This window comes from Periplaneta americana, chromosome 12 (genome assembly GCF_040183065.1).
Source record: "Periplaneta americana isolate PAMFEO1 chromosome 12, P.americana_PAMFEO1_priV1, whole genome shotgun sequence".
NCBI classification, from domain to species: Eukaryota; Metazoa; Arthropoda; class Insecta; order Blattodea; family Blattidae; genus Periplaneta; species Periplaneta americana.
In genome coordinates this window covers 171,954,141-171,976,863 of record NC_091128.1, presented here as the reverse complement: position 1 = coordinate 171,976,863, position 22,723 = coordinate 171,954,141, and the positions used below count along the sequence as shown (strand labels likewise).

The following is a 22,723-nucleotide window of genomic DNA, read 5'->3' as shown; positions in this document are numbered from 1 at the left end:
GAATTTGATGGAGATGCTTCTTATGAATAGAACAGAAAGCCAACGAATTCAGCCTTTCTGAGAAATGTTTTTATCCTGTTTAATGTGCTGAAACTCCGTTCTGGCTTCTCTGTTGAAACAGGTGTTGTTAGTGCGATTCGAAGGACTTTGCCCACTTCAGAGAATGAATCCATAAAAAAAGAACAAATCACACACAGAGAAAATGTCTTTAAATGTATCATTTTTATAGCTCACTGATAATTCATTAATACATTTTTCTTTCGAAATTAATGGATTGTAATTTTTTACGAAAATATTAGCCAGGTCGAACTTTTGTCCCGTTCACCATTTCTTCCAGTGCATCCTTCAGTATGCAGTTTCTTCTCAGCCAGTGACCCAGCCAATTTCTTTTTCTATTCCTGATCAGTTTCAGCACTATTCTTTCTTCATCCACACAGTACCGTGATTTAGCATCATATAACTTATAACTTTGTTAAATTCTTGTGCCTCTCCATCTACATTAACTTCTATATCACTTCGTGTTCATGAACACCATGTCGTACTAAGGTTACTAGATTTTTTTTACAATTTCTGGGAACAGTTATCGACATATAAAGAAATACTTTTAACATTTATGTTAGTTTTCCGTTTACTTATATTGTTTTTTTTACATAAATTAAAATTATGGTACCCGATATTCAATCTAATTACAGACTGAACTACTGTTTTCTTTTTCAGAAGAGTGAATTTTTTTAGCAGGTCTTCTCTAGATTCCAATTTTTTTCAGCAAATTCCTGATGGGTGATATTGAAGATGGTTAAGATAGCAAACATGGCACTAACTCTAAACTCATTCTGGATTTTTTGGGATGTCAACATAATTTTCATTGGAAAAAAAAAAACTCTCTTCACTGAAGCATTACCTCAAGGAGACAGAGATAGTTCAATCAACTTCTAAAGTTGTGCACAGGGAGCCGTTTTTTTCGGGGAAAAAAAAAAATAAAATAAAAAGTCACATCTGCTACATTTGAATATGTGTGGTGTACACTACAGTTGAGAAAGTGTGATTTACAATGTTACGAAGTTTAAATCTTCCAGCCATTATCTAATAACATCTAAAGGATCAAGTACTGAACCACACACTGAATGTATTACACGTGCAAGTCAGCATTACAGCAGTTATCTAAGACTCTGTGCTTAAATTTGTTTTGTCCTCTTTAAAGGCTTCTGTGATTGGACATAATATGCATTGTTTCTCACATCACAGCTAAGTAAACCTGATATTAGAAGCATATGGAGGCGTCTTTAAATGTACATACAAAGTACGTAGCAATATTACCATATAGTCATGCATTAGGAAATTCCAGGATAACAGAGAGGGTTTGGAACTGAACGGGTCATATCAGTTGCTTGTCTATGTGGATGACGTGAATACGTTAGGAGAAAATCCACAAACTATTAGGGAAAACACGGGAATTTTACTGGTAGCAAGTAAAGAGATAGGTTTGGAAGTAAAGACAATATGAAGCCTCCAATCCCAAAACTGTCTACATCCATTCTTAACAATTTTCAGGAAATGCCAAAAACTGATAACTTTTTCCCTAATTGTTTGCAGTGTTCGTCATATTTGAAGCTTATTTATGGAAAGAAAGAGGGAATTTAGGCACAACATTCATTAGAAAATTGCTAGAGACATTTAGGTAGATGACGAAACCGAAAAATGAATTTAGACAGTTTTGGAATTGGACGCTTCATATATATGATTGACTCGTCACCACAACATAGTACGAAATGGAAATGTAAAAATTGGATATTTATCCTTTGAAAAGGTGGAAAAATTCAAATATCTTGGAGTAACAGTAACAAATATAAATGACACTCGAGAGGAAATTAAACACAGAATAAATATGGGAAATGACTGTTATTATTCGGTTGAGAAAGTTAGAATTTATAAAACAGTTATATTACCAGTTTGTTCTGTAGGGTTGTGAAACTTGGACTCTCCATTTTGAGAGAGGAACAGAGATTAAGGGTGTTTGAGAATAAGGTTCTTAGGAAAATATTTGGGGCTGTTATGTTATGTTTTATTTAACGACGCTCGCAACTGCAGAGGTTATATCAGCGTCGCCGGATGTGCCGGGAATTTTGTCCTGCAGGAGTTCTTTTACATGCCAGTAAATCTACTGACATGAGCCTGTCACATTTAAGCACACTTAAATGTCATTGACCTGGCCCGGGATTGAACCCGCAACCTTGGGCATAGAAGGCCAGCGCTATACCAACTCGCCAATCAGGTCGACTATTTGGGGCTAAGAGGGATGAAGTTACAGGAGAATGGAGAAAGTTACACAGTGCAGAACTGCACACATATTCTTCACCTAACATAATGAGGAACATTAAATCCAGACGTTTGAGATGGACAGGACATGTAGCACGTACGGGCGAATCCAGAAATGCATATGGAGTGTTAGTTGGGAGACCGGAGGGAAAAAGTCTTTCGGGGAGGCTGAGACGTAGATGGGAGAATAATATTAAAATGGATTTGAGGGCGGTGGAATAAGATGGCAGGGACTGGATTAATCTTGCTCAGGATAGGAATCGATGGCGGGCTTATGTGAGGGCAGCAATGAACCTCCAAGGTCCCTAAAAGCCATAAGTAAGAAAGTAAGTCATGTCATTAATATAGCAACTTTATGGTAAGGTTCTACACTGTCTTGCAGGGGAACCAGAGAAAGCCCCTGCGTGGCATGGACCATGGCTTGCTCAACATTAGTTACAAATTTAGGGTGAAGTGGGAAATGAGCCCAGGCCCCTCACTCATAAGCACCTGCAACAGTCCACTGTGACAGTCACACTTGTATGGTCACCTGTACTACACTTATTGGCATAAAAAAACATACATTTTCTTACTTTTTTTTGCCATTGATAACGATACATATCGAAAATATTTTGGTTACCACATTAATATGCCAACATTTCGTTTCATCAATTATTTTCTACTTGCAAACATACAGCCCTTTGCATGAATACCTTAATATTTTGCAATTCATTTTTGATTTTCAGAGAAGCCTATATTGTATCTTAAAAGTATTTATTTCAGTCACTAACTTCACAGCATATGTTTAAGCAGTGGCGTATACTGGTTAAAGGGTTTGGGCTACCGCTGACCCTATTATTACACAAAATATATCTAACAATTACTTTAATTTTAATTACTATGGTAAAACTGATAATACAAAATTATTACATTATGTTATATTATAAACTTTTTCTTTTGTAATTTCCATGGGCTACCGCCGGTAGCCCCGGTAGCCCGCAAAATACGCCCCTGTGTTTAAGGTGCTATACCTTTACATTACATATTTAAAAGACGTATGAACGTTTTCGTTGGTCTACGCCAACATCATCAGATACGAAGTACATTTCAGCAATATCAGTGCTCTCTACATAATATCTACAAATACAAAACATATTTAGTGGCATGCAAAATGAGGCATATTAAAAAATCAACATTGCTGTGATACACATTGACATTCTATATGACTGCCTTGATTGTCACTTACTTAAAATACACGTATAGATTACAAAAAATATTGATTTACATATATATATATATATATATATATATATATTTATATAAATGCAAGTCTTCACATATGAGATAATAAAATGACATGATTTAAAAAGTGATAAAAATAATAAAATATAAAACTAAGATAAAAAGTATTATAAATGTGAAGAGTTGCAAAATTACAGTAATTACATTTATTATATTCCTATTTCTGTTTCACAATAATATATAATTCCACCGTTCAGAAACGTATGCATCATGGTTTGTGTCACATAATTATTTGAATATTTTTCAAGTTTATATGGTTGTACCACAGTCTACTATATACAGTCACGAAGCTCAATATGTAGTAAAAATGCAAACATGGGTAGTTGCCCACCACTAGGATCGCTACTATCGCCTCATCATCGCAGATCTCTCTCCTAGCAGCCGACAAAATATGTTACACTTTCGTTGTCATGTTCTTTTGGAAAAATTAACACCTTCCTTCCATTAATGAAATATTAAATGCATAAAGTTAATTTATTATTTTAATAAAGTATATTAAATTCCACCATAAACTCGAAGATACCTTCAAGAAATAAGTTAATATAATTTTTGTTTGTGCAAAACGAACTGAAATTTACTATAATAGCTTCACTCATTCAAGATTATAGCGATAATGAACTATGAAACCAATAAATATTAATTTGCATTTCTCTTTACAACAATAATAATGGAAATATGAATTAATGGAGTAACTTACGTGTACCAGTACTTGTAGTGTATGCTTACGTAGTTAACAAAGTGGGATGAGGTTAAGCAATAATAATCACACCGGAATTGGAAATAAAACGTGATCAATAAATTTTATTGTGTTTATCTTTGAAAAATATTGGAGTGCAAGAGGTCAAATGACTTTATTGTCAAATGCCTGGCATTAGAAAACAACAACATAAATTTTATTGTAACAGACTTTTTCTACGTCTCTAGTAAAGCAACAAATAAAAAAACAACAAAATTAACAGCTATAATTAAAAACATATCCTTTGAAGAAAAAAGTAGGCCTAAGCAATAACAATCCCACCAGAATTGAAAATAAAACGTGATCAATAAATTTCATTAAAACAAACTTAATTTTTCTACGTCTTTAGTAAAATAACACATAAAAATAATAACAAAATTAATAGCTACAATTAAAAATATATCCTCTGAAAAAAAAAGTAGACCTAACCTTTATTTCTCTGGAAATTTAGCAGCCTAAGTGACAGAACTTTAACCGGTATCTAATGTCCTTTCGGTTAGACTGAAACATTTCATTGTGAAATTTAAGGATATAATGTATTCTAACAGTCACAAAGAACTTCAAATTAACAGTTTTGTTTCTGCACAGCATTCTTGTGGAAATCCAGGAACCTTTCAGAAATCGGAAAAAGGATAACTCTGGCCTCTTTCTCTTACTGTTGCTAAAATTTATAGCACTACAAACGTCTCCTCTTTGTCCCATATTATTATTCCAATTATTATATTTTAGCCATTAACATTTTCATTATAACCAATACGAACATTTCACAAGCATCAATGTGAAATACGCAACGAGCTAGCACTCGATAGAAATACGACACAGTCCAAAGTCGACCATGGACAGTCTATTGTTTCTAGTTGCTAACCGCTTGGAGCGCTTTATCACGAGATTTGCAAAAAACACCGCAAGCTTCGCGACTGTATATAGTAGACTGTGGTTTTATTATAAATGCCAACCACCACATAATCAACATCTAAGAAGGCACGTCTACACTAACTAATTCTGATACTTGACTTGCGCCATACCACACGTTCATTACAATTACAGTATTGGATATCGACAATACATCGCCATATTGGAGGAACAGCATTACCGACAAAATCAAATATACATCATTAATCAACATCAAACAACCCAACGTATAATACATTGGCATTTATAATAAAACCATATAAACTTGAAAAATATTCAAATAATTACGTGACACAAACCATGATACATACGTTTCTGAATGGTGGAATTATATATTATTGTGAAACAGAAATAGGAATATAATAAATGTAATTACTGTAATTTTGCAACTCTTCACATTTATAATACTTTTTATCTTAGTTTTATATTTTATTATTTTTATCACTTTTTAAATCATGTCATTTTATTATCTCATATGTGAAGACTTGCATTTATATAAATATATATATATATATATATATATATATATGTAAATCAATATTTTTTGTAATCTATACGTGTATTTTAAGTAAGTGACAATCAAGGCAGTCATATAGAATGTCAATGTGTATCACAGCAATGTTGGTTTTTTAATATGTCTCATTTTGCATGCCACTAAGTATGTTTTGTATTTGTAGATATTATGTAGAGAGCATTGATATTGCTGAAATGTACTTCGTATCTGATGATGTTGGCGTAGACCAACGAAAACGTTCATACGTCTTTTAAATATGTAATGTAAAGGTATAGCACCTTAAACATATGCTGTGAAGTCAGTGACTGAAATAAATACTTTTAAGATGAATACCTTAAGTTTAAAAAAAGAATTTAAGTGTTTTGCTAAATGTATTTCATGGATGTTGTATCATCACTACAATAATTTTTTAATAATGCTCTACACCTATACAATTTCATGGACGTCATATCACCTGTGGTAACTTCTTGAGGTTCTACACACACTATACAGGGTAACTCACGAGGATTTACTGCCACTTACGGGGCTTAATTCTGAAGACGTTCTGAGCAAAAGATGTCATATAAACATGAGTCCTATTCTCAATATTTTCAGAGTTACACTAATTTGAAGTTGTTAGTAAAATATCTTTTTTCTTTAGTTTTAAGGGTAAAAGAATATTACAGATAAAGAATTAACTATTCAAGAGTATCATTTCTTTAATCGGCTAGTATTCTGATCACACCCCACCACAACGGGGAACCAGAAGATATCGCAGGATCTCCACTAGGCTTTGAACAATGAAGCACAAGAATTCGAAACTGGTCAAGCAAGGTAAATCTAAATATTAACACGGTAAAGTAGTTGGATATTTAATCAGTGAGAGATTTTGTTAAAAGCGATGCAATTGCTCTCTTAGCCACTAGTTCTAGCAACAGTGAACTTCACATTAACAGATGCCTTTAAAAATCTGTAAGTTATCTCTTTATAAATTCTGAATCTGTCAGTGCATTAAACGGACAGTCACAGTTACATAATAATCAAAATATTCATATAATTAGTCCATATACCGTAAAGTGGGGTGACTTTGAACGCTGGGGTGACTTTGAACAGTAATTTAGCGCCTTTCTAAATTAAATGCTGTACCCAATTGCGAAAAAACTGTTTAAGTTGTCAATAAATTAGTTCAGTTTTTTCGCAATTGGGTACAGCATTTAATTTAGAAAGGCGCTAAATTACTGTTCAAAGTCACCCCACTTTACAGTATATTCCAAGAACTCGTCAAAATCTTCAAATTGATTACACATTGTATAGCTGCATTTAAACTTTCTTATTGTTGTATTAGGCCTAAGTTATATTAAAGGTAGATCTTGATCTATCTTGAATTTAACTTTAGTTTTACTTAACTCTGCCTTGAACTTGGGAATAAGTTGGGACTCTGAATATAAATTCCTCGATTTATGCTATCTTGAAAGAAAGGAAAGTCAAAGTAAAGTATAAGGAACTTCTATGAATACAGCCCATACTGATACAATGGTAAATTCTTGATAATACCTTTCAGTGCCATGCATTTGTATCTCTCCATTTGTACACCACTTCATGGGACTCAAATCACTGTGTGAACTTCCCATGAGTTTTTCTAGTTGTATCAACACTTGTACCATTTCGCACTGACACAATGGTAAATTCTTGATACAACTTTCCAGTGCCTCACCTCGTGGGACATCAAATCACTGTGTCAACTTCCCACGAGGTTCTCCACCTAGTATCATCACTTGTACCTTTTTGTACATCTCATATTGGCATAATGGTAAATTCTTGATAAGATCTTCCAGTGCCCGCATTTGATCTCTCCATTTGTACATCACTTCCTGGAACATCAAATCACTGTATCAACTTCCCACGAGGTTCTCCACCTGTATCATCACTTATATCATGTTGTACACCTCATATTGGCACAATGGTAAAATCCTGATAAGACCCTCCAGTCCTGCATTTATATCTCTCCATTTATACACTTAAATCACTGTGTCAACTTCCCACGAGGTTCTCCACCTAGTATCATCACTTGTACCTTTTTGTACATCTCATATTGGCATAATGGTAAATTCTTGATAAGATCTTCCAGTGCCCGCATTTGATATCTCCATTTGTACATCACTTCCTGGAACATCAAATCACTGTATCAACTTCCCACGAGGTTCTCCACCTGTATCATCACTTATATCATGTTGTACACCTCATACTGGCACAATGGTAAAATCCTGATAAGACCCTCCAGTCCTGCATTTATATCTCTCCATTTATACACTTAAATCACTGTGCCAACTTCTCATGAGGTTCTTCAGTTTTATCAACACTCGTACCATTTTGTAGACCTTATATCAACTCAATGGTTAATACTGATGAGGTCTTCCAGTGCCAAGTAGTTGCACTGTCCCCTTGTATCACCTCTTCACGGACATCATGTCACTCTATGCTAACTTACCCGTAAGGTTCTCCAGATGTATTAGCTGCACCATTCCACGAACATTCATCTCCATGATGCCATGGACATGTCACTGCACCACTTTTTTGCTCATGGAGTCCTGCACCTGGAGCATAATCTGCATCTCTTCATGGACATCGTGTCACTGTGCTAACTTCTTGATGAGAGTCTCCAGTGCCACACACTTGCGCTTCTCCACCTGTATCACCTCCGCATGCATCTCCTTCAACACAGCAAGGCGTCGTTCCTCATCCATCCGGTACTGCTTCATGAACTCCAGGAACCAGGACGGAGGAGGGTCGGACGAGGCCTCACTGTCACTCAACACTGATTTGCTTGTCGATGGCGTGCACGGCTTCTTGTTGATGGGGATGCCATTCTGATCACAGAGCACAATCTGAGGATATGTGATTATCTGGTTCTGAAGGCCCGAGATGTCCAGCACCTGCGGCGTTGTGACAGGTGTGATACGTGGGATCTTGGATGGGATGGGAGAGCCCTGGTCGTCCAATGGAGGAGGTGATATGGTCCGGGACTTGCGTACAGCCTCATCACTGGTCAGCGGAGTGAACAGTTCCTCCAGGGCGTTGTAGAACTCCCAGCGCCGCTTACTCTTGGCAGGTCGTTGCTGGTTGTAATATATGGTTTTGAAGGTGTGCTTCAGGTTTCTCCACTTGCGATCACACATGTCCCACGTCACATCACACCCACGGTTGCACATATTGTTTGCCACTTCGTACCACAAATCCTTTTGTTTTTTGTGTGGGTTCCTGAAGTCTTCAATCATATTTTTGTACTCTTCGATCAGAATCTGAGTCATACAACGTGTCCATGATGTTTTGTATGCATCTGTCAAGAGATCAATAACAACAAAACACTAATAATAATAATAATAATAATAATAATAATAATAATAATAATAATAATAATAATAATAATGTTTTATTTTAGCTGGCAGAGTTAAGGCCATAAGGCCTTCTCTTCCACTCAACCAGTCTTAATCAATACAATACATATTTAAATTACAAATATTTACACTACACTTAATAGGTTCTCCAGCAAAATTCTTCAATTTTAACTACTAGTAGACTACATATGTATTTATTTAAATTTAGATAAACCTATAAGGTAAAGTAGTAACTTAATTTATGAGCTAATTTAATTCAATCAATTATAATTAATTTAATATTTGAGATAGCTAGCAAAATGATGAAAATTAATATTCAGAGTCCGAAATCTCTTAGAAATATTCATGCACTTACACACTATTAATTTTTTCAGTTCAACTGCAAATAGCAATAAGAACAGCAGCAGCAGTTATGGTGATAATTGTTGTATTAGAGTATTATAATAGTACTATAAATGAAGACCTATCTTTCCAAAGGGGCTAAGTGTCAATTTTTTCGAATTTCATTATTCAATCTAAGGAAGGTACAGTCTTAGAAAAAAGTTTTGTCACACGGATACTTTATAAGTCCCAGAAAGGAGGCAGTGCGCATGATCAGACGAAACAAAACTAATTTTATTACCTCAACTATTACTCTTGTGAACCAGGTCGCTCGTCCTCTGATCATGTGCACTGCCTCCATTCTGGGTTCTGGGACTTATAAAGTACCTGTGCGACAAAACTTTTTTCTAAGACTGTACATTCATATGAGCATAACATACTAAATGGGCTCTATGTTAGTTCAGCTTAAGTGACTCATTTGTGTCCCAAAAGAAGGTATTGGAGGTATCTAAACAAGCATTTGGCAGTGTACTTTTAATCAATATCTATTTGGCAATAATTCGTGAATTGTGGTAATACTAGCAGCAGAAGCAATAATACATGAAAGTTACTTTATGGAATGATTACCTTGCAGTATTTTGTGATACTGTAATATTACAGGAGGTATAGCCAGAAGTGTTGGACACACAGAGTGATACCTTATTACCTTTCACCAATCTCCTTTTTAGTCAGCCCCATACAAACAAAAACTACCCTACTCAATACTGAGTCCTTATTCCAGTAATAATTCATTCAGTTTGCCATGTTAGCAGGAGCTGCGAAGTGTGGTACACGTTAGCAAGGTTTTTTTAAACAGTCCTCGTTACTCAGAAATCGTGTTGTGGCACAAATCAGTAAATAGTAATGGGAGAAATGTCTTTCACTTGCAATTAACAAAGCAAAGGATGAAGAATATATAGTTTTACGGGGGGAGGGGATACTCCCCTTGATCCCCTGCTACTTCTAACTTTGTATAGTAATATATTATGTTCAAGAGGTCAAAATTACTGACAGTGCTTATATACAGGGCTGTCTTAACCATATAAGCTACTGGGTTATAGCCAGGAGTGCCATGTAAGAAGGGCATGCTGGGCTGGTGCAAAGACGACAAAGCAAGAGATTTTTCTCTTTATAATTAGCCTACTTTCAATTTCAAAAATTAATATCATGCATAATTTATTTTTATCCTGTGAAAAGAAATGAGCACACAAAAAAATTGTTATGTAGCCTACCTAGAGGTTCTTCTGGTGAGCATATGATATACTTTGTGTTAGACTGTTTGGTTTGCTTAATTTTCTGGGATATGTAGTGATGGTCATCTATCTCATATTGCATATTAGCTGTCTCTTCACTGCTATCAGCTTCATCTTCTTTCTCACTTGCGTGGTATTCTTCAACCTCCTCATGTTGAGTTACATCATCATCAAGAGATACTTCAGCAACTGCGTATTCTTCTACATACAACTCACTTGGGTCTGGAGTCCTGTTTGCTAAACGATACAAATTTAAAAATAAAACAAATAATTAGATATATGAAATATACAGTAGGTACCCCTTAACAGTAAGCAGTGAATATACGTGCACAGAGAAGAGAGATTTTTCCCTAAATAGTAACTTTCAGATTGTCACTTCATCCTTTTCAAAAAGGGCAAAAATCCTTTCCTAGGCATAGTAATCTAATTTTATGAATGACGTATCTCAGTGCAGTGAAAGACCTGCCCATGGGCAGAACACTCATGCGTGTATGTACCAGTAGTGCTTTCAAAACTATGCTGATGAACAGAGTGACCCAAAAGCATAAAAGGAATACCGGTAATATCACTTCACACATGTTGTTGGTACCTTAACATGATACTGGTTGCCTAGAACTGAGGGTCCCAGGTGTATCCTCAGCGCAGGAGTGAATTTTTCTCCATTAACAACAACAGTATAAACTAAATTTTATTACTGCTATGTGTCTTACAGATTTCAATTGAACTTAAGCTGAAGTCATTGTTGCTGGAAAATGTTAAATTTTATATAAAGTTAGGCTAATAATATTGTCGCATGAATAAATGGGATTTGTAAGTTATTTTTTCCAAGAAAGATAGGCTACTTTATTTGTGCAATATTTCTCATATTATGCTTTTTTTTTTCAAATTATGCTTTATTATACTTCGAAAAAAATAGTTTTTATAGAACCTTAATAATAATAATAACAATAACAATAATAATAATAATAATAATAATAATAATAATCCGTGGCGCTACAGCCCGTGAAGGGCCTAGACCGACCAGCTGGCTGCTGGTCTCACGCCCACATGCCGAAGCAGAGCTGGACAATTATCCAACCAGAATGGAATCTTGTGCTTAGCACGATGATCCCCCCCAGCTGTTATAGCTGGTATTCGCAACCAGATTTCGCTACCTATCGTATCTCTCCAAGTGCATCATGATACTGGGTGGGCACCGGTCCCATACACTGGCTGAAATTTCATGAGAAAATTTCTTCCCCCATGAGGACTCGAACCAGCGCGCATTCCGTAACGCAAGTCCTAGACGGGAGCCTTAGACCACGACGCCACGGCACAGGACTTATAGAACCTTAGGCAACCAGTCATGTTAAGGTACCAACATGTGTGAAGTGATATTACTGGTGTTCCTATTATGCTTTTGGGTCACTCTGTTCATCAGCATAGTTTTGAAAGCACTACTGGTACATACACGCATAAGTGTTCTGCCCATGGGCAGGTCTTTCACTGCAAACCCTGCATTCTCCAATCTTTCCTATTTTCTGCCTTCCTCAGTCTCTGCATATGATCCGCATATCTTAATTACTGGTATATACCTGGTTTATGCAAATGATTGTTCCACTATCTTGAGTTCTTTTCATAGCCAAGTGTATTAAGTTTTAATTATATGATCGGTGTTTTTATTATGGAGTCAACTGAAGACGAATTTTATGAACAGGTTAATAAAATCACTTTTATTTACAATATCACTAATTTTATCAGAAGAATATTATTAGGTCTTACTGTAAAATATGTGTTAAATAAATGCTTGGTGTATGTACTATACTTTTCTTCAGATAGTGTAATTTTGATTTCTTGGTGCCATAATTTTTATCTCGAGAGGTTGGCATCCCTGCTTCCTACATTGAGGACACGGTACTGTACTCACCAATGACATTTGTTAATGGGTTATTCAATGAAGAAATGTTAAATAAATGTTATGTTTTATTTAACGACACTCGCAACTGCAGAGGTTATATCAGCGTCACCGGATGTGCCAGAATTTTGTCCCTCAGGAGTTCTTTTACATGCCAGTAAATCTACTGACATGAGCCTGTCGCATTTAAGCACACTTAAATGCCATTGACCTGGCCCGGGATCGAACCTGCAACCTTGGGCATAGAAGGCCAGCGCTATACCAACTCGCCAACCAGGTCGACCCTTCAATGAAGAACTTTAGCACCCCTATTAACGGGGCATTTCAACTCATAAATTATTAAAGATGCAGAATCAATTATTTATGATAGTCCGATAAGAATTCAGCAACTATGAATTTTGTAATGCCGATACCCAGCCAGAGTGTACATTTAATATTTTCTCCAGAGAAGGACATCAAAATTTTAATGTCGATAAAAATGCTGTCCATAATAATTAGCAATGTTGGCAGATTCGTATTGTTGTCACGCTTAACTTATATTAAAGAAAAGAGAAGCATTTTTATGTGTTGCATTAATAACATGTGAGCTACGAAAACTAGAAATCCAAAAAGGTTAAATGTTGTCCCTGCCAAGGTCAAATTTACCCTTTCAACAGAGGACACCAAATTCTTCAAGGAGGAACAATCCCTGGCATCCCCCCTGTCAATTCGCACCCTGCCCATACCAAGTAAGGTACACTTAATTTATGAGCAGTTAGTGGACTTATTAAAGTAGCCTAGTAGCATAATAATAATAATAATAATAATAATAATAATAATAATAATAATAATAATAATAATAATAATGTAGCGCAACACGCCATAGAGGACCCATGTCGACCAGACATGCATCTGCAGAGGTGGACGATAATGGATATCATTATCTGTTAGCTTCCCAAATTCAATACACTGCTGCGTGGAGACTGGTCCCATACACTGGCCGAAATTTCACGAGAAAATATCTTTGAACCAACAGTAGGGTAATATAAGAATATAAGCACTCATCAAAAACACTGGCATATTACTTTATGATTTAAGGTAATTTAAATATAATGTAAACAAGGCACTTTTTTAGTCGGTTATTTAACGACGCTTATTACCTACTCGGTTATTTAGTGTTGATGAGATTGGTGATAGCGAAATGGTATTTGGCGAGATGAGGCCAAGGATTCGCCATAGATTACATAACATTCGCCTTACGGTTGGGGAAAACTCGGAAAAACCCCAACCAAAATCAGCCCAAACGGGAATCGAAACCACGTCCAAGTGCTACTCCGGATCGCCAAGACAGCGCCTCTGTCGACTGAGCCAAGCCGGAGGCTGTCACTATATATTTTAAAAACTCGTTCCTCTTAATTATACATTAGTGTCAACAAAAAATACCCAACTCTGAACACTTAATCATGTGACAAAATAATGATGGAAAATTATACTTTCATAATGCACTTTCCTTAAAAATGGTGCAATTATAGAAACATGATAATATGGAAGATATATTCACCACATTGTAAGTATTTACCTTTCTTTATTAAACTTATTGAACTTCCCTCCATTAGAAATAATTTGCATCGATCAGGCTAGCAACAACCGTTGAAATAAGCTATATGCTGTACGTGAACACGTTTAATTCTTTATCATATTGCTTCAAAGCTGAAGTGGATTGGCTATACGACCAAGTAAGAATTGCATACACTAGCAAAGATTAAAGACTCCTTCATGGCAACATTAACGAAGTTCAATTTTAATGCAATTAAATGCAACAAAAACAATTCGATGTAATCAAAATGGCTTCTCAAGGCTTCCAAACGCTTGCAACATACACAAACATTCATCAACATTCTGCGCATTGGGCTACGTTCGAGAACAACAATCCTAGACTGCTGAGATGACAGGAGTGGGGATAGGAAGCACTCGAATGGCAGGGTTCTCGCAGATCAGAATCATACAAAATTAAAGTATGGAGGAAAGTATGCATAATGTTCCCTTCAGACAATTGTATTTCACAATCTTGCGCCAATTACTGCGTTCATACAAAATTGAAGCATGTCAGAAGTCTGTGACCGAAACAATGAAAGAAAATGTGAACAAGCAAGCCAGAGCCCTGAGCAAGCCCATTGCTATTAATACACGATCGGTTTTGCAACACACCCCGAAACATAGTCTAGTATATACAGTTACGAAGCTTGAGTTGTGTGCGTGCTAGGAACAATAGACTGTGCCGGTAGCATTTCGCATTGTCTGTAATGAGGCGATAGTAGCGATCCTAGTGGTTAGCAACTATCTGTGGATGCGTATTTATTACGTATTGAGCTTCGTGAGATCGTGACTATATACTAGATTGTGCCCCGGAAAAAAACCTTAACCGTAGTTGAATTGAATTTATAGACTCTTTGGCGTGATTTAAATTAAATCTCCGCTATAGTAAACAAATAAACATTGCCGGAATTTGTGCTGTTATGGAAGAGGAATCGTTTGGGCCATCCTTTGAAATACCGATTTTCAGGAATTATAAGGGCGATCCCTACCGATTCTTTATACACGATTGTCCAGAAAAGAAAAAAGTTGCAGAAATAATTGAAGCAAGTACAATAACCTATAGAACTTTTTGTAACGTTGTTTACATAACATTCTCATGACATAACCAAACAAGCTATATGCATGGTATTTGGTGATGAAGTTTCATAACACAGGATAAATACGTATATAAATTATGACAGTGGATGTATCATTCCTAGCATACATTTGCGGAAATATTGCTACTAACAATTTATTTTCTTCAAGCCCTGTGAAACGTGTTACCGTAAAACTTGGTTCATGACTGAAGGCCTGCTCCTGTAACATCACACGATGCTCGTGATCTTTCTGTTGTTTATTTATTTTTTATATAAAACCCTTTTGTAATAATAAGCATTATTGTCATTCAAATTCCTATTTAGGTTGTGTAGGTCCTATAGTTTCGTTACAAATGTTAAAATATTTTCCTAAGAACTCCAAATGTTACACAAATAAAAATTGTGGAACACTTTCAGCAGGAATAAGCTTAGGCCTAGGCTACATTAAATTAATAGTTAATTATTAATAATGTAGGCCTAAGCAGAATTAGGGAACAGTGGGACTTCTTACAGTTGGCACCCAGTCTCAAATTAGTGTACTTTTGTGTAAATGCTGATAATTTTGACAGTGCTAGAAGGTAAATTTACAGTATGAAAGAAATAGGTACATATTAATTGTAAAATAAATGTGACTACCATATATTAATCTTTCTTCATCCATAATGTAACTTTACATAAAATGTAGACCTATCTGGGCAGTGTTAGCTTTGAAATATTATGTTTGCAAGTGGTGTAAATTGCGGTATGGATGCCTGAAACAGGATCAAGAATAAAATAAATGTATTAAGGCTGATCAAGTAGCTCTGGTTATACGTCTGTTTCACACAATTTATTAACATCATACTACTTACAGTGTCTGTTTAGTGCTATAAATGAGTTTAGTCAGCTTGCTTAAGCAATGGGATATGTTGTTGCCCTTGCATACATTCCTCTAAACCTGCTTCGTGACTACTTGTCTTCGGAAATGCTTCTACCTTGCTATTATATTTTGCCAATAAATTGTTAAATTAAAAATAAATATAGGCCTAATATGAGTGTACCGTACATCATTATGTAAATTTTGTATTTCTTAAATACAGTACATAGCGTAAGTTTGGAATATCTTTATATAAATCCATTTATACGATTTACATGTTTCGGTTAAACTGTTTCTTTTTTGTTGACAGAGATGTTTACTGTACTTAGGAAAACTTGATACTTAATGTAAGGGCTATGTTTGCCCCATTCAGTTTTAAGGAGTTCTGCTGTGTTCCATCTGGAGAGTTAGTTGCTCACAAATTTATTCAAGAGTTGTATCCTATACCTTTCCTCTGAAAAATGTCAGGAAAAATTGAAGTACCTATCTAACACTTAACTACCATGTAGGTCTATCACATAAAGTAAGTACTTACATGTGAAAAAGGTAGTGAAGTATGTGCCGGCTCAGAATCAAACGAATTGTATGACATTGTACTCCTATGGCTTACTGCAGAAAGAAAATTAAAAATGCAGAAGTAAAAAAGTAGTTCTAGCTGAAATCTGTAACATTATTTTCTATTACTCTTATGTTTATTTTTTTTTTCAATATCAATGATTTTCATACAATATAATTAGTTAATTATGTTCATTAAATTCAACAGTATTTTGTTTTATTGTTGTCAATTCCTATAATCATGGGTAAAGTAAGCTGAAATCCATTATAGATAATTTTGACGTTGAAATAACTTTGGTCTAACTGTGGTGATTTAGAAATTTAGTGCTACCGGTACCATCTTCGAATTACAAAAAAATTAGGCCTACAACTTTTTTGCATTAACCAAATTGTTAAAAAAAGTGTTTTCGATTTTTAAAAACCTTGAAATTTTTACTTATTCGATTTCAAGCAAGAATCATTTTAGTTCCAAGAACTGTAGGCTATATTAATTTGTTGTATTCTAAATATTTAACCTACAAATAATTTTATTATGAGTAGTGTAAATTTTTCTTCCGCAATCTAGCGTGGTTTTGGTACAGTGGAGAGTTCCTCGACAGGTGAACACACTTTGGTTCTTGCCACACCAGGATTTGCAGCTGGAGAAGATGAAGTATTTTCAATAGACTACATTCTTGCCTGGAGGCCGGACAGATATAAAATATTGGATATCAAGGATTTCAGGTAGGATTTAAATGAACTACCTAGGGAAATTTGAAAATAAAAAAAATTGCACATTTCATTACTTAGAAATTTTATGTGCAATTGCTTAAATGTACTACAACAATGAATTACGGATCTTGTAAGAAATTATTAATACTTACTTACTTACAAATGGCTTTTAAGGAACCTGAAGGTTCATTGCCGCCCTCACATAAGCCCGCCATTGGTCCCTATCCTGTGCAAGATTAATCCAGTCTCTATCATCACACCCCACCTCCCTCAAATCCGTTTTAATATTATCCTCCCATCTACGTCTCGGCCTCCCTAAAGGTATTTTTCCCTCCGGTCTCCCAACTAACACTCTATATGCATTTCTGGATTCGCCCATACGTGCTACATGCCCTGCCCATCTCAAACGTCTGGATTTTAAGTTCCTAATTATGTTAGGTGAAGAATACAATGTGTGCAGTTCTGTGTTGTGTAACTTTCTCCATTCTCCTGTAACTTTATCCCGCTTAGCCCCAAATATTTTCCTAAGAACCTTATTCTCAAACACCCTTAACCTATGTTCCTCTCTCAAAGTGAGAGTCCAAGTTTCACAACCATACAGAAGAACTGGTAATATAACTGTTTTATAAATTCTAACTTTCAGATTTTTGGACAGCAGACTAGATGATAAAAGCTTCTCAACCGAATAATAACATGCATTTCCCATATTTATTCTGCGTTTAATTTCCTCCCGAGTGTCATTTATATTTGTTACTGTTGCTCCAAGATATTTGAATTTTTCCACCTCTTCGAAGGATAAATATCCAATTTTTATATTTCCATTTCGTACAATATTTTGGTCACGAGACATAATCATATACTTTGTCTTTTCGGGATTTACTTCCAAACCGATCACTTTACTTGCTTCAAGTAAAATTTCCGTGTTTTCCCTAATCGTTTGTGTATTTTCTCCTAACATATTCACGTCATCTGCATAGACAAGAAGCTGATGTAACCCGTTCAATTCCAAACCCTGCCTGTTATCCTGAACTTTCCTTATGGCATATTCTAGAGCGAAGTTAAAAAGTAAAGGTGATAGTACATCTCCCTGCTTTAGCCCGCAGTGAATTGGAAAAGCATCAGATAGAAACTGACCTATATGGACTCTGCTGTATGTTTCACTGAGACACATTTTAATTAATCGAACTAGTTTCTTGGGAATACCAAATTCAATAAGAATATCATATAATACTTCCCTCTTAACCAAGTCATATGCCTTTTTGAAATCTATGAATAACTGATGTACTGTACCCTTATACTCCCATTTTTTCTCCATTATCTGTCGAATACAAAAAATCTGATCAATAGTCGATCTATTATGCCGCACTGATGATCCCCAATAATTTCATCTACGTACGGAGTTAATCTTCTCAAAAGAATATTGGACAAAATTTTGTACGACGTCAACAAAAGTGATATTCCTCGAAAGTTACCACAATTAATGAGGAAAATTTTGTTTTATGCCTCTGCTTTAGACTTTGCATTCATTCATACATAGTTTTCTGCCAAAGGCAGATGTTTCACTGTAAACCCAGCATTCTCCAATCTTTCTGATTTTCTGTCTTTTTCTTAGTCTTGCAGGACTTCGCATTACTTACTTACTTACTGACTTTTAAGGAACCCAGAGGTTCATTGCCGCCCTCACATAAGCCCGCCATCGGTCCCTATCCTGAGCAAGATTAATCCAGTCTCTACCATCATATCCCACCTCCCTCAAATCCATTTTAATATTATCTTCCCATCTATGTCTCGGCCTCTCCAAAGGTCTTTTGCCCTCCGGCCTCCCAACTAACACTCTATATGCATTTCTGGATTCGCCCATACGTGCTACATGTCCTGCCCATCTCAAACATCTGGATTTTATGGTCCTAATTATGTCAGGTGAAGTATACAATGCGTGCAGCTCTGTGTTGTGTAACTTTCTCCATTCTCCTGTAACTTCATCCCTCTTATCCCCAAATATATTCCTAAGAACCTTATTCTCAAAAACCCTTAATCTCTGTTCCTCTCTCAAAGTGAGAGTCCAAGTTTCACAACCATACAGAAGAACCGGTAATATAACTGTTTTATAAATTCTAACTTTCAGATTTTTCGACAGAAGACTAGATGACAAAAGCTTCTCAACCGAATAATAACACGCATTTCCCATATTTATTCTGCGTTTAATTTCCTCCCGAGTGTCATTTATATTTGTTACTGTTGCTTCAAGATATTTGAATTTTTCCACCTCTTCGAAGGATAAATCTCCAATTTTTATAGTTCCATTTCGTACTATTTCGCATTACTGATGCAAAATTTCATTGGTGTTTGTATTTTTTTACTTGATTATTTAACAACGCTGTATCAACTATGTTATTTACTGTCGATAGATTTGGTGTTAGCGGGATAGTATTTAGCAAGATGAGGTCGAGGATTCGTCATAGATTACCTGACATTTACCTTATGGTTGGGGGGAAACCTCGGAAAAAACCCAACCAAGTAATCAGCCCTAGTGGGAATCGAACCCATGACCGAGCGCAACTTCAGATCAGCAGGCAAGCACCTCATCTGACTGAGATATGCCAGTGGCCTGGTTTGTATTATGATAAAGCATAATTTTAATACTGAAGTACAACAGTTTTGAGTTTGTTGTTGTTGTTGTTTAGTCAACTGTCCGAAGACAGGTCTGAACCCCACAAGTGATAGCAACAAGGCACCACAATGTCTTTCATGTATAGTTTTTAATACCCATAACATAAGGATAGTTTTAGGAAGGAATATGGGCAGATCCAAGCGCACGCGCGGGGGGGGGGGGGGGTTGTGTGTGTGTGTGTGTGTGTGTGTGTGTGCGTACGAGTGTGCGTGTTTTTTTTTTTTCACTTAGCAGCTGATAATTTGCCAGCTAACTAGACAACAGTCTTGCTTATACACCTGCCATTCAATATTGTACTTTGTCTTTTATATAAATTTAGATCGCATTTGATGTCCTGTCCCGAATTTATGGTAATCCTATTCATGACTGAAATCCTGACTTTTCAGACCAATCATTTCCCTTTATCTTTCAGGCTCAATAAAATTTCAAGATATAGCAACAAGTTCGAACCGATGGACGTGCTCGAAGGTTTTCTTACGTGGTCACAAGCAGAAAAATACAGGCAAGTTATAAGATTTAGGACATGTTTTAGTAACAAGTGTCCTGATTAATTTCGAGGGAAAAATTGTTCCGGGGCCAGGCATCGAACCCGGGACCTTTGGTTTAACGTACCAACGCTCTACCAACTGAGCTACCCGGGAACTCTACCAGACACCGATCCAATTTTTCCCTCTATATCCACAGACCTCAAAGTGGGTTGACAACCGTCAAGCAACCAATGTTGAGTGCACACTAACTCCGTGTGACTTAAATTGTGGTTTTCTGTTAACGAACAGTGACGTGTATTATGCAAATCAAGCTTTCAGGTATAACTCCCTGTAAAGTTGATTTGAATAATTTCTAGGGAAAAATTGTTCCGGGGCCAGGCATCGAATCCGGGACCTTTGGTTTAACGTACCAACGCTCTACCAACTGGTAGAGTTCCCAGGTAGCTCAGTTGGTAGAGCGTTGGTACGTTAAACCAAAGGTCCCGGGTTCGATGCCTGGTCCCGGAACAATTTTTCCCTCGAAATTATGCAAATCAACTTTACAGGGAGTTATACCTGAAAGCTTGATTTGCAACAAGTGTCCTGTATGCAGGAGTTGACCACATCTCTGTCCTCAGCAATGAACATAAATTACAACATAGCATTGGGTTGCTAGAAGATAACATTATACATTTTGTCTAGTGTAGTATCATAGGAATAACCCAGAAGGAAACTGCATGAATTACCACCAACCTAAATTGGTCACAGACATATTGATGTGGTGGTATGCCTGCCACCATATTTCCTGTATAAGATGATAATCACTGGTATGTTTCAGTGTTCGGTGTCATGCATTTTAAAATATATGAAAAAGAAACGTGTATTTGTAGCTATTGTGTTACATGTCCATTAATCTGATTTTTAATGTTGGTTAAATGCAACTGTTTGTTGTGAAAGGAAAGGAAGGAGTTCAACTGTATGATTTCCTGTGGTGATACCTTTAAAATTGTGGTGTTGATTGATGCTGGTGACCTATTGGAAGCTAGTCAGGACTGTGATAGCCAAAGAACGAACCTATCAAAATTCTCGTACTTATTTAGGTCTGTCTATATAAGAATCAGAATGCGGAACTCTATTAAGGCAAGTATATGTATTACTGTTTATAGTATTAACTGGACAGCATTACAAGCCCAATTTCTTAACAATTCAACAAAAGAGACAAAAATTACACAATATAATATATATTTAACTAGCCGTACCCGTGCGCTCCGCTGCACCCGTTAGAAATAAATCTAAAGTAATTACATAATTAAAATACGACATTTGATCCAGGGAACATTCGTGTTTGATAGAAGAATAAGTCGTTTAGTATGTTACTTAATTTAAATTGTATTTAAAAAAAATTAAAATGTGATCATTTTGATCCAGAGACATAAACATTATTTTAGGAAATACAGGTAACGAATGTACAGAATAGCCTATCAAGTTGTTTGTGCATAAGAAGCTATTTTAATCTTACCTGTCCTGGATTCACTCAGAAGTTACTGTAATAACATTATAGCATTATGTCCATCTAGAGAAACTACACTTTCCAATGGTGAAACAATAATTAATTATACAAATTGGTTAATTTAGCTTCCGATATTACTTCATACATATACAGAAACATTCTCTGTAGACTATGTTTCATAGCTTTCAATTGTTGTTGGCCAAGGCCCCTTATAGACGAAGTCATTTGTTTTTTATTTCATTACACCGCCTTTGATGGCTTTGTTATTGTAATTTTAAAACTCATTTATCTCATTAAATATCGGTCCTATCAAAATTTTGCACAGAATAAAACTTATCGGGAATTATTTTTAAAGAAACTTTTGTTATGTAACATTTTTCATGGAAATTAATAATAAGGGAGATATTTCGATTTATTTAATTCGAGCCCCCTTATAACCCCCCTTTTAAATAAAATATTTTGAATGCCATATAGCCTAAATTCTAAGTTACGACGAACTTAATTTATAATCCAATTTTCATATAAATTGGTTCAGCCATTATCGCGTGAAAAGGTAACAAACATCCAGACAGACAGACAGATAGACATACAAATAAAAATGTCAAAAAAGCGATTTTCGGTTTCAGGGTGGTTAATTATATATGTTAGGAGCAATTATTTTT

General features: G+C 35.7%; 2 protein-coding genes across 5 annotated transcripts in view; one reads left to right on the top strand and one right to left on the bottom strand.

Annotated features, from left to right (window-relative positions):
- Positions 1–5,866: 5,866 nt before the first annotated feature.
- Positions 5,867–14,550, bottom strand: LOC138711191 (uncharacterized). Of its 2 annotated transcripts, none has more exons than XM_069842556.1 (4): positions 14,199–14,526; positions 10,726–10,983; positions 8,227–9,075; positions 5,867–7,609 (listed from the first exon to the last, which is right to left on the bottom strand). In XM_069842556.1, exons 1-3 carry the CDS (start codon positions 14,230–14,232, stop codon positions 8,369–8,371), a joined length of 999 nt encoding a protein of 332 aa, XP_069698657.1. In that variant the 5' UTR covers positions 14,233–14,526; the 3' UTR covers positions 5,867–7,609; positions 8,227–8,368. The 2 variants fall into 2 exon arrangements, with proteins under 2 accessions (XP_069698657.1, XP_069698656.1); XM_069842555.1 differs by having other exon boundaries at positions 5,871–7,654; positions 7,794–9,075; positions 14,199–14,550.
- A 334-nt stretch (positions 14,551–14,884) lies between these two features.
- Positions 14,885–22,723, top strand: part of LOC138711193 (uncharacterized) — a 43,258-nt gene continuing 35,419 nt past the window's right edge. The window contains exons 1-3 of one of the 3 annotated variants that reach the window (XM_069842560.1): positions 14,885–15,258; positions 17,268–17,425; positions 20,497–20,586. In XM_069842560.1, the coding sequence (XP_069698661.1) occupies positions 15,136–15,258; positions 17,268–17,425; positions 20,497–20,586 (371 nt within the window). In that variant the 5' untranslated portion in view covers positions 14,885–15,135. The other 2 variants (XM_069842559.1, XM_069842561.1) reach the window with 2 other exon arrangements.

What these genes read in the sequence shown, in the direction of transcription:
- LOC138711191 (XM_069842555.1), bottom strand. Translation starts at nt 14,232, where the DNA reads ATGGAGGGAAGTTCAATAAGTTTAATAAAGAAAG. An exon ending in AATAAGTTTAATAAAGAAAG is followed by an intron (nt 10,984 to 14,198) that starts GTAAATACTTAC and finishes TGTATCGTTTAG; the next exon opens with CAAACAGGACTCCAGACCCA. An exon ending in CTCACCAGAAGAACCTCTAG is followed by an intron (nt 9,076 to 10,725) that starts GTAGGCTACATA and finishes ATCTCTTGACAG; the next exon opens with ATGCATACAAAACATCATGG.